The sequence below is a fragment of the Cebus imitator genome, unplaced genomic scaffold, assembly GCF_001604975.1.
Source record: "Cebus imitator isolate Cc_AM_T3 unplaced genomic scaffold, Cebus_imitator-1.0 Scaffold139, whole genome shotgun sequence".
NCBI lineage: Eukaryota > Metazoa > Chordata > Mammalia > Primates > Cebidae > Cebus > Cebus imitator.
Genome location: NW_016107454.1, coordinates 3,952,992 through 3,965,093, shown reverse-complemented (window position 1 = coordinate 3,965,093; position 12,102 = coordinate 3,952,992). Strand labels below are relative to the sequence as shown.

Genomic DNA, 12,102 nt, shown 5'->3' with positions numbered 1-12,102 from the left:
ATTAGGTTTCCTGCATTTTATCTTTAATTTGTAGAAATTCATTGCATATTGTACACTTTGTTGGTTACATGTTGGTTGCAAACATCTTCTTTCTCTTTGGCTTTCCCCTTCACTCATTCATGGGCCCAACGTTGTAACTGTGTTTGTGTGTCTGTGTATTTACATATGAAATGGAATATCAACATGCCCTGAAATAAGAGTGAGTACTAATCTTTGAAATTTTTTTTTCTTTTCATGAGCATGTGTGTGTGTGTGTGTGTGTGTGTACATCTGAAGACCATCTTCATGCTTGATGATTCACAGACAGGACTCATAAGATCAGGAGCATGTTATACTCTCATCTGGGCTTTATTCCTCTACCAGGTTGTAGAGCAAGCGCAACAGGAAGCAGGGGTAAGTCAAGCAGTCTGGAGAGGGTAGTCATAAGCTTCTGAGTCCTTCATCACCTGGGTTGCACAGGGTATGCTCTCTCCAGTGGTGAACTATCAGCACATGTTTGAAACCACTGGCCAGGAGAAGCCTGTTTGAGTCTCAGGGTCTGCCACTATGGAATGGCTAGACACGTAGGCACATCCTGCCATGTGTCCAGCTATGGTAACCAAATTTCAGGACCCCAACAATGAGTGAGGTGCATATCATCAATCTTGACGTTTGCGCAAAATAATTGCAAGTTGTCATGTCATGGACTATTGCTCCAGGTGTCCACGACAGAATCACCAACCATGAATATAAAAAGCCTTTGGAGGGTCAGCTTTCCAAGGTCTGGCCAAAGAGCAATCATGGTTTCAGGCTCCTATGGGGATAGGCAAGGTGTGAGCAGCTGGACCTGTCATGGTAGCTCTTCCCTAAAAGGCAGCTGTATGAACATTCCTTAGTGAGAAAACCAACTCCATGAGGCAGTAGAATACTCTGCAAATTGTAAGCCCACAAATGTGCTAGGATAAATCTTTATTTGATAAAGAAACCGAAGGCTTATGTAGGAGAGGGCTTAACTCCTCCTTGATAAATAAGTGATCTCTGAAACTTGCTCAGTGCTTTTTCGCCCTTTCATTAACTTCTTGCCTAGGATTTGGGTTACACAGTCATAGAGTCATCACTCTATCTTTGGCTCATTTTATTAATTCTTGTTTTCTGAGCTCATCATTTATTTTGTAATATTCACTTTTATGAACGTGGAATTGTTTGTAATATTCTCCTTTGGGTATCCTTTTCAACTTGTGGTTCTACCATCTCATTTATTCCTATTCTGATTTGCATTTTCTTTCTTTCTTTTATGAATTGAGTACTCATCTGTTTAAACATGTTTTCGAAAACTAAGCTGTTTTTCTAAATGTGATTTCTCTCATTTTATTATTTATTAATTGCTGCTTATATTGGTTAATTCTCCCTTCCTGTTTCTTTTTTTCTTAGGAGCAGAATGGCTGGAAAAGTTTCATTTTTTCTTGTTTATAAGTGCCGAAGATTACGTTTTTTCCTATAATACAGCTGCGCTAGTCATTCACTTAAAGACACCTCTGTGAAGTATCTTCCCAGCTTGCAGCTTCTCCCCTTCCCACCTGCAAGAGTGGGCTGCTACAGGCAAGTTGAGTCAATTTAAACCTCCAGCTGTGGCCGCCAGGGTCTCTGTCTTACAAATTGGAAGGGGCTCGAAAATCTAACAAAAATTTTTCTTTATGAATGAAGATATTATATCTTCAACACTTTTATAATATCGACTGGGCCCAGGTACTGCAGTGTTATTAACTTTACATCCTTTGTAGGGCAAAGGTAGGTGAAAAATAGAGGAAAACTTTTAAAAAAGTAGGATGGTTCATTTAGCAAACTGCCTGTCAGGTTTTCTTTCAGTTGGAGGCTCAGGGAAAAGTTAGGAATAAGCTAGGCTTCCTACTTATCCTCAAGGTGCAGAATGGAGGGAAACAGACTGGCAAGTGACTGCAGAGAGTCAAAGTCCGAGGACACAAATAGTCCTGGTGGGGCACTCAGGAGAGGCTCCTAACCCAGATATGTGGGGTTATAGGCTATAGTATGTCCCCCAAAACTCATATGTTACAGCTCTAGCCCCCAGTTCCTCACAGTAGGACTGTATTTCAAAATAAGGCTTTCAGTGGGTTATTACATTAAAACGAGAACAATATGGTGGGACCTAATTCAATCTGACTGGTGTCCTTCCCAGATGAGGAAACTCGGACTTTCAAGGAGACGCCAAGGATGCAAGCACAGAGGAAAGACCGCGTGAGAACACAGGGAGAAGGTGGCCTCAGAAAAAACAAACCCTACTGGCACCTTGATCTCCAACTTCTCTGGTCTCCTAACTTCAAGAAAATACATTTTCTGTTGTTTAGGCTGCCCAGTCCGTGGTATTTTGTGATGGCAGCCAGGATAAAGTAATACATCCAGAGAGGTGGACAGCATAGGGAAAAGGCCAAGCAGGCTAAGACGCAGCGCTGACTTAAAGGGGTGAAAGGAAGACTCTTGCTTTCCTATACTACAAACATGTGAAACCATCCGCACGTGCTAAATGTCCAAAACTGAAATTCCTCATAGAGTATAAAAACGATTCTATTCTCAAAGAGCTAAACAATTTTAAACTTCTAATTTCTCTTGGCCTATTAACTCACACGCCAACCACCTATCTATATTTCACGTTTGCTAAAAGACTTTTCAGAATTAAACATAACCCCAAGTTTAAGTCCAACTTGATTAAGACATAAAAAACATAACTGCTTTCAGGTCATCGAATGTTTTCAATCTTTGTCTCAATTCTAATTTTTTTTATTTTCCCTGGGAATTATTATCCTTTGGTTTGTTTTTGGTTTGCTTGACATCATTTTTAAAAGGCATCAGTTAATGAGTAAACACAGAATAAAATATCCATGTAACTGGGCAAACACTGTTATCCTGTTAGGCAGTTACCCTTTGGCGCAGCAACAGTGCTGACGCGACTGTGGCAGGCAGAGGATGCTATCCTGAGACAGTTCACCGTAGTGCAGGAAAAGGCAATTTGGTGAATGAAAGGCGATTTCGAGGTGCCAGTCTGGGCGACACTTCCCAGTTGGAGAGTCCACAAAAGGGAGAGGGCAATTCTGAGAAGGGGGAAATGCTTGTGCACAGGTAAGTCAGTGCACAGGTGAGTCAGTGCACAGATGAGTGAGTGCACAGGTGACATAAGATACTGGAGAGGGAAGAGCCAGATCTGCGCCCTGTTCCCGCAGGAAAGCAGCTCTGCGGGATTGGAGGGGCGGGGACGCGCGGTCAGAACTGGGAGCTGAGGTCAGGGAAGGCGCCCACGGTCTGCAGGGCCTGGTCAGTCATCCAGGGGCGGTAGTGCGCCTGCACGTGCGCGATGAAGAGCCAGTTACACCGGGAAGGGACCTCTGTGTCCCTCTGTCCCTCGCGCGCGTGCATCCCGCCCCCACTCCATGCACCCGGCAGAAGCCGCAGAGGAAGTCAAACCAGGGTCGGGGACGCCAGTCACCCACAGAACGCACACGGAGCTACCTTGGGGCCGAGCGCCCAGGTCCTCATTCGGTGCGCCGCACACCTGGGGCCTCCGGGCCAAGCGTTTGCTCCCGAGCGCCTACTGTTTACCCCGCACATCTCGCGGCGAAGAGGCGAGGCCGGAAGGGCGCCCTCTCCCCGGGGCTCCTGCCTCGCCGGGGTTTCGTTTTCCCGCAGCGCTTTGCTTTCGTTTTCCCGAGGCGCTTCGCTTTCCTTTTCCCGCCGTCGTTTCGCTCCCCACCTGGGTTTCGTTTCCGAGGCGCGGCCGAGGGCGGGGTCGACCGCCCCGCGCGCCCATGGCCTTCGCCCGCCCGCTCCTGCGCGGGCGACTCTCGGGGCCGCGGGTCGGGCGGCGCGGGGTCTGCGCTGGGGCCATGGCTCCGCCGCGCCGCTTCGTCCTGGAGCTCCCCGACTGCAGCCTGGCTCACTTCGCCCTGCGCGCCGACGCCCCCGGCCCCGCGGACGCCCCCGACCCCCGCCTGGCGGCGCTGCTGGGGCCCCCGGAGCGCAGCTACTCGCTGTGCGTGCCCGTGACCCCGGGCGCCGGCTGCGGGGCGCGGGTCCGGGCGGCTCGGCTGCACCACCGCCTGCTCCACCAGCTGCGCCGCGGCCCCTTCCAGCGGTGCCAGCTGCTCAGGCTGCTCTGCTACTGCCCGGGCGGCCAGGCCGGCAGCCCGCAGCACGGCTTCCTGCTGCGCGACCCCCAGGATGACGCCGACACCCGGCGCGCGCTGCTGGAGCTTCTGGACGCCTGCCAGGAGGCCCCGCGCCCGCACCTGGGAGAGTTCGAGGCCGACCCGCCCGGCCAGCTGTGGCAGCGCCTCTGGGAGATGCGGGACGGCCGGTGCCTGCAGGTGGGCTGCGCACGCGTCGTGCCCGCCCCGGAGCCCCTGCTGCACCCGGTGGTGCCAGACCTGGCCAGTTCCGTTGTCTTCCCGGACAGGGAAGTCGCCCGGGCCGTGTTGGAGGAGGTAAGAGTTCTGGCCCTTTCCAGCGCCCAGCGTGGCCTCGGAACCCTTCAGACCAGAGAACTGGACCAAGAGGCTGACCTGTAAAGCCGGTTTTTGCCTGGGTGGTTTGTTTATTTCTGTTAACAAATCAGCTAGGGAAGGTGGCCTGTGTGTCAGGCAGCTCTCTCAAGATTCTTGTTTACAAGTCTCGCAACCTGATGCAGGACAGAGCCCAACGCCAAGCTGTGCGATGCTTTCTGTAAAAGCATCCGACAGCACTAAGGAGGGGTAAAGGGGCTGCCCGGAGGGAGGGAAGATAATGCCAGCTGGGAAGTAATTTATTTGCTTTTGATCACCATTCAAGGATCTTGGGAGTGAAAAAGAAAATGCACGAGTTTAGGAGGTTTAAGAAACTTAGACTTAAATAGTGTTTACCTACCGACAGGAGTGAACCTGGGCAGTGTACTCAATTGCTCTGTTTTCCCCTTTGGCTTGTACGATTCCCATCTCGGGGTGTTGTCCTGCTGATTAAGGAAACATCTGACTCACAGCAGGCACTCAAAGAAAGAGACTGGTCTTTCTGCTTGCAGGCTAGGCAGTTGTCCTCCTGTGACAAGGATGACCCCTGAGGATGCCCCATGGATCTTGGGAATATTTTCCAACCTTATGGCACAACGTTGTAGATCAGTTAAGAGTGCAAGATCAGCCATTCGTATTTAAATGCAAACTCTGGCATTTATTAACTGTGCCACTTCAAAGGAGTTTCTTCAACTCTCTGCCTCAGTTTCCTTAATTCATAAGATGGGAATAATAATAGTCCCCTCTCCCCCTCCCCAGAGCGATCACAGAGATTGGCTGAATACTTGTAAAGCACTTAGAAGATTGCCTTGCTCAGAGCGAGCACATAAGTAAGTGTCTGGGCCTCGCTGTGAGATGCTGTGAGCGTGCAGTGAGATAATGCACATTGAGGAAATGGGGATTCCCAGGGGGACGCTGCTCTGCTGGCTTCATGATTGCAGTGCTTGGCTCTTTTTCTCAGCCCTCTGAGAGGCTAGGAGAGGACATGCTGCAGATGCAGCCCACTGTGTAGCTGACTACCCATTCTTGTGACACAATGTTCCCAGCGGGCCTGTAGTTCCGTGTTGCTGTGTCACAGGACATTGTGATGATGTGCCTTGCCTGGCCTGTCTGGAAGCTGCTCAGTGAGGGCTGCAGGCTTCGGAGCGATCCAGACAAGGACAGCTTTTTCAAGCCTCAGCTATTCAATATAAAATAAAACACTGCAGCCCATCTTAGCTTCGAACTACTCTGAATTCCCATGGCCTGGCACGTTGCTCGGTATAACTTAGGCCTTGTTAGCATTCGGCAACCTTGTCCTCAGCAATTTAGATGTGATTTCTGTAGCAACCACTGGCTTCATTGCTGATGGACAGGCATTGTTTTACAGTGTACCTCCTTTATTCCTGAAGCCCGGGCGGTGCTTGAACTCGTCGACCAGTGCCCGAAACAGGTCCAGAAGGGAAAGTTCCAGGTTGTTGCCATCGAAGGACTGGATGCCACTGGTAAGATAATATTACCTTTTAGTTATAGGCAATGACATTAACCGATTAGATGCAGAAACAGAAATAGTTCCTGCAAAGTCAAACTTTATATGGAGCCTTATGTATGTCCCTACTGTGTGGCAGGCCCTGTGTGAGGCAGGCCCTGCAGTGCAGAGATGAGTAAGACCTTCAATGTGAAGCAGCATGAGGTGTGGATGCGGAGTGTCCATGCTCTGGTGGAACGCAAGAAGGGCACTAAATCTGGCCTCTGTTGGGGTTTGTGGCATGGAGTGCATGGTCAGGGGTGATACCTGGATTGTATTTTAAGTACAGATAGGAGTTGTCAAGTGATGAAAGCAGGAAAGGTCCTCTAGACAGAAGAAATAGCATGGGCAAAGGTGCAAGGGCTTGAACCAGGGTGGCATGTCCAGGAACCGCAGACTTGAACCAGTGGGGCATGTCCAGGAACCTCAAGAAATTCAGGGATTCTTTTGGAGCAAAATGTGGAAGAACTAGGAAATGGAAGGGAAAAAAGTCTTCTGAGCTGTCAAACGGAGCTCATAATACAATGGATGTGCTCACATTAGACCAGCACACAAAAGGGGCAGCAGTGCTGCTCCTGTGGCAGTGGAGACACCAAGGAGAGGGGTGGTCTTGGAGAACTCCAGCATCCGGTGGTTCAGCACAGGAGTTTCTCTTCCTGTGTAAACTTGAGGGGTACAGACTTTTACTTTTAACAAATAAAAGACAACTTTCATATAAAGGCTCTTGTGTACCCCACTGAGCAGACGCAGCACAGGTGATGGCCCACCTTGACCATCCTGGCTCCATTTGAATGATCGGGCCATGTCTTGGCCTTCAGGGGACCAGCTGTCATCACTCAAGTGTACTAGCTGTGCCCAGAACCAGTCACAATTTCTTTCAGCCACAGAGGGAATTGGAATACCATTAGCCCTTCAGCTGATATGTTTCGCTGATCATTTATTTTGTGCCTACAGCTAATTTAGATTTGGTGGGATTACAGGAGATATAAAAATTCAACCTCAGCACAGCATCCACACATAGAGACGTTACAGGGAGTTAGTACAGAGTGGCAGAAAGAACACAGGCTAGTGGTTCTGTTTGCCCTGCATTTGCATGCTGCCCCCAGGCCTGCCAGGAGGGTGAGTTTGGGTACATTTGTTCAATTCTCCAGTGCTCAGTTTCTTCATCTGTAAGATTATTAAATAATAACTGTTTTGCAGGGCCACTAGGAGAATTAGGAGCATAACGTGCTGAGTACTTGGATCCCAGCAGACACTGAAATGGTAGCTACTGTTAGGGCCTATCCTGACAATCCAAGAGAAAAAGAAAATAGACAGTTGGCAATAACGTGATAAGTGTGTGATAGAGAAACATATAAATACATTGAAACGGGGAGCTCCGAGAAGCTAGTGCACAGCGTGCTGGAGTAGATCATCGTCTCATCACCACCTGTCCTGAGCTGCAGGCAGCAGCTGAGAATTGTGAGGTGGGCTCTGACAAGGGGCTAATCTGTCACCCAAGGCTGTTCAAGGGGGACTCAGAAAGTCAGGGAGGCCTAAGCCGTGCCTTTGAGGAGGAAGCTGAAGCCTAAAGCAGACACAAAAGCTCTAAAGGCTGAACCCAACGGGGCAAGCACAGGAGTGAGTGGCAGAACCAAGGCTGGACATTGGAAAGGGATTACACAGAAGTGGAAGCAGGGTATGAAGAAGGCAGAAGGAGAGGTGGGGTGAGGAGAGTCGCCGTGGTTGCCAGGCTTGGGTTTGTCAACTATAGACAGAGTAAGAGGAGAGAATGTCCTCAGATTGGGGAGCATGGTAAGAGAGTCAGCAGTCGCTGGGCTGCCAGGAATAAAAGTCATACATAAAAAGGCCTCTTGTATCTGGACTCCCAACACTGGGTTTGATCCCTCACCAAAATCGCTTCCTCCAGATTTCCTAACAGCACACGGAGGAATCCTAACTCCCTGTGGGTCTATATCATTTTGTAAAGAATCCCGTTATTTAGTCTACTCCTTTGATTTGCAGGTGGAGAGAATGTCTTTGCTCCTTCTAAGTCAGCATTAACTTCTGGGCTGTGGTTGAGATGTGTGTACTTTGTGTGTGACCTGCAGGTAAAACCACGGTGACCCAGTCAGTTGCAGATTCGCTTAAGGCTGCCCTCCTAAGGTCGCCGCCCTCTTGCATTGGCCAGTGGAGGAACGTCTTTGATGATGAGCCAGCTATCATTAGAAGAGCTTTTTACTCTTTGGGCAATTATATTGTGGCCTCCGAAATAGCTAAAGAATCTGCCAAGTCTCCTGTGATTGTAGACAGGTAGGTACAAGATGCCTTGAATTAGGTATTTTCTCCCTAATATGTAAGTTTGTGTGTGTGTGTGTACATGTATATGCCATGATAAAATTGTGTTTAAGTCAAACTGTATTATGATAATAATAGGAATGCTGCTTATGAATTGTTAATTACCTACGCCAGTGCCTGGCATTTGCTAGAGAATTACATACATAATACTAGCATCTGGAATTATAATTTGAGTAGGTGAATATTAAATGTTATTCTCAGTTTACTGCTGAGAAATATAGATCTCAAAAAGGTAAGCTGGAAATAGCATTTTAGGGACATTAATGAGTAGCTAGAAATAGCATATTTGGGACAGTAATGAGTCTATACTTTCAGTTGTTTATTTGTTCGTTGGTTTATTCAACAAATACTTATTGGACAAATACTCCTGTGTGTCAAAAGTAGTCTCACGTTAGAGGATTCAATGATAAATGAGTGTATTAATCCATTTTCATGTTGTTGATAAAGACATACCTAAGACTGGACAATTTACAAAAGAAAGGTTTAATGGACTCACAGTTCCACTGGACTATAAGCCCATTAAAGTTCTTTCTTTTGTAAATTGGGGAGGCCTCAGGATCATGGTGGAAGGTAAAAGGCACGTCTCACATGGCAGCAGACAAGAGTAGAGAGCATGTGCAGAGACACTCCCCTTTTTAAAACCATCGGATCTCATGAGACCTATTCACAACCATGAAAACAGCATGGGAAAGACCTGCCTCCTTGATTTAATTACCTCCCACCAGGTCCCTCCCACAGCACATGGGAATTCAAGATAAGATTCGGGTGGTAACAGAGCCACATCATGTCAATGAGTTAGATAATTCCCTGCTTTCATGGAGCAAACTTAACATTGTAGGAGAAGAAAATTATCAAGTGAACAAATATATAAGATAATACATAAGATGAGGTGGGGTAATATCAAAGCATGATAAATGCAGGGAAGGGGAAAAATCAAGGTAATGTGCTAGAGAATGGCTAACCCCTGACTAGATATAGTTTAGGAAGGCCTGTCTGAGGCAGTGCCATTAGTCAGAGTCCTGATCTAAAATAAATAAATAAATAAATGTGAAAATTCCAGGTAACAGAAGCACTGTGGAGAGAGGAATCTGCAAGAATGAAACTAAGACTGAAATAAGCTAATGTATTTGATGACTAGAAGATGTTCTATGTTCTGGAAACATAGTAGATGAGGAGGTGATTTGTAGATGAATGGGAAGAGGAAGGTTGGGACAGCTCTGTAAGGCTTGTAGGCTGTGGCATAGAGTGGATTTTATTCTTAGTGCACTGGGGAGCCATTGGAATGTTTCTGATGGAGGAGAGACATAAACTGATTTACACCTTAAAAATTCACCTGTAAGAAACAGCTGTAGGTCAGGTGCAATGGCTCACACCTGTAATCCCAGTACTTTGGAAGGCTGAGGTGGGAAGAATGCTTGAGCCCAAGAGCTCAAGACCAGCCTTGGCAACCTAGTGAACCCTCATCTCTACAAAAAATGATGAAAAGTAGCTGGGCATGGTGGCACCCACCTGTAGTCCCAGCTACTTAGTAGAGTCAGGAAAGAGAATCCCTTGAGCCCAGGAGGTTGAGGCTGCAGTGACAGAGCAAGGGAAGGCCTTGTCTCAAAAAAAAAAAAAATCCCCAAAACCAAAATAATAAAATGAAAAGCACAAAAAAGAAAAAAGAAAAAATAAATAAATAGCTTTAAAAATGCTGTAAGAAAGGAGAAAAGACAGAACAAGCAGGTCATACTGAACTCATATCATGAGGACTCAGGAATAAGAAAATTACAGTCACTGTGAGATTCCATTTTGTTCCCATCTGGTTGGTGAAAACTGCTATAACTAAAAGTTTCCTCATATGATATGGATCAGTAGAAACTTGTATGTGATGCCGGTCAGAGCATGTCATGTGATACTGGCACAATCACTAGGAGAGCAGTTTGAGAAGATGCAGCAAGGTGGAAGATTGCTCCTGCCTGTTGCAGAAACACTCACAAAAGTTGCTTTCAGCTTCCTTTATACCTCTGCAGAATTTGAAAAACCTAAAGCCCAGCAACGGAAGAGAGCGTAAATAAATACCAGCATATTTACAAAGCGGAGAACCATACAGCAGTGTAAACACGCTGTGGAATGCATGAGGGCACACGCATTACAAAATTGTAATGTTGAATGAAAATGTCAAGTTGCCGAAATATGTTCGGCAGAATCCACCTACAGTTATCCATACTGCAAAGAGTAGAGAGGTGAAGGGATGCTGAACGGTAAGAAAGTTGTTCTCTGAGAAGCAGAGAGAAATGTGGTTGATAAGGTGTTCAGAAGGGCTTTGATTGCAATTGGGTTAACATTTCTTGAGTATTCATTTTATTCTCTCTGAAGATTTACTTATTTTTGTACAGATAAGCAATTGATTGAAGTGTGGCATATTTGGAAAAGAACAATAATGATAAATGTAAATCTCAAGGAATTTCAGGAAGTGAACAGAGTCAAGTCACCTGTACTCAGATCAAGAATGAGAGTCTGCCACAGCCCCTACACCCCTGTTCTGCCCCCACCCAGCCACTGCCCGTTTCCTCCCTAGGGGTAGCAACTATTCCAACTGCCATAGCCTTATGTTAGTTCTGCCTGTTCTTAAACTGCCTACCAGTGCAACTATTTGTGAGGTATTGAGTTCTGTTTGCACCTGACTTCTTTCATACTGTTGGAAAAACATGTGCTTTGAAAGAAGAGACCTTCCCAACAGGCTTTCTGTAAGCAACATGGCTGTTTATTCACCTGGGTGCAAGTGGGCTAAGGCCAAAAAGGACATTAGCGAAGGGCAGTGGGATAGGAGTTGGTTTTATAGGTTTGGGTAGTTTTTTGGGGGGCGGGGATGTTGCAGAGTAAGATCAGTTACAGTGGTGGGGGGTAGGGGGCAAGGAATATACATGACCACAAGTTCAGTTACAATGGCAGGGTTGGATAGAGGTATTTATGTTATCATAAGAACAGTTAAGATGGCAGGGTTGGGTGAGGGGCTTGTCCAGGGAAGCAGTCAGGGACAATGGCAAATGCAGGCAGTGGGTGGGAGACGTCAGGCGAGGCAAGCAGGACTTCAGACTCCCAGGCTCCAGGCTTGTGTGTGGAGGCCTGGCACATACCACATGTGCTTTTAAGATTTGCCTCTGTTGTTGTACACTAGCTTTTATACGGTTTTGGTGCACATGTGGATGTAATTCTGTTGCATAGATTCCCAGGAGCAGAACTGCAGGGGCATGGGTCTTGTGGCTGCTCAGGTTTGGTGGGTATTGCAAAAGTATTCTAAAGACGTTGAAAGAATGTTGAGTCTCCTCCCCTCCCCTCAGCCGTGTTTGCCAATTCCCTGTGACTACCAGCCCTGCTGACATTTAGTATTACCAGGCTTTAATTTTGACTCCTCCAGCTTTTCCACTTGTTCCTGATGGCTAAGTCTGTCACTTAAAAGCCGATTTGTCATATCTGTACACAGAACTACTACTCCTTTCTTGAAACGATATCTTTCTCTGTACACTTTTCTGTATGTCTGAAAGATTCCATCAAGAGACCACCCTGAGTGTATGTGGAGAATAAAGTGTGTGGTGGGGGAGGGGCAAGAAAGGAAACAGAATCAGCTTGAAGGCTGTTGCAGTCTAGACTGTGATGGCCCATGAGTAGTTTTAACCCTGGGATGGCAATAAGGTTGGCAGTGGGGATAACACAATAATAATTTCTTTCTTTTTCTTTTCTTCCCTTTTT

General features: G+C 46.9%; 1 protein-coding gene across 2 annotated transcripts in view; it reads left to right on the top strand.

The window, feature by feature from the left end:
* The first annotated feature begins 2,903 nt into the window (after positions 1–2,903).
* CMPK2 (cytidine/uridine monophosphate kinase 2) overlaps positions 2,904–12,102 on the top strand; it is a 16,235-nt gene continuing 7,036 nt past the window's right edge. Inside the window, exons 1-3 of one of the 2 annotated variants that reach the window (XR_001829135.2) lie at positions 2,904–3,111; positions 5,896–6,010; positions 8,124–8,325. Coding sequence is in view for 1 of the 2 variants with exons in the window: in XM_017541998.2 (XP_017397487.2) it covers positions 3,420–4,469; positions 5,896–6,010; positions 8,124–8,325 (1,367 nt within the window). In the remaining variant the exon portion in view is untranslated. Of the gene's footprint in view, positions 4,470–5,895; positions 6,011–8,123; positions 8,326–12,102 lie in introns of both variants that reach the window. The other variant, XM_017541998.2, reaches the window with a different exon arrangement.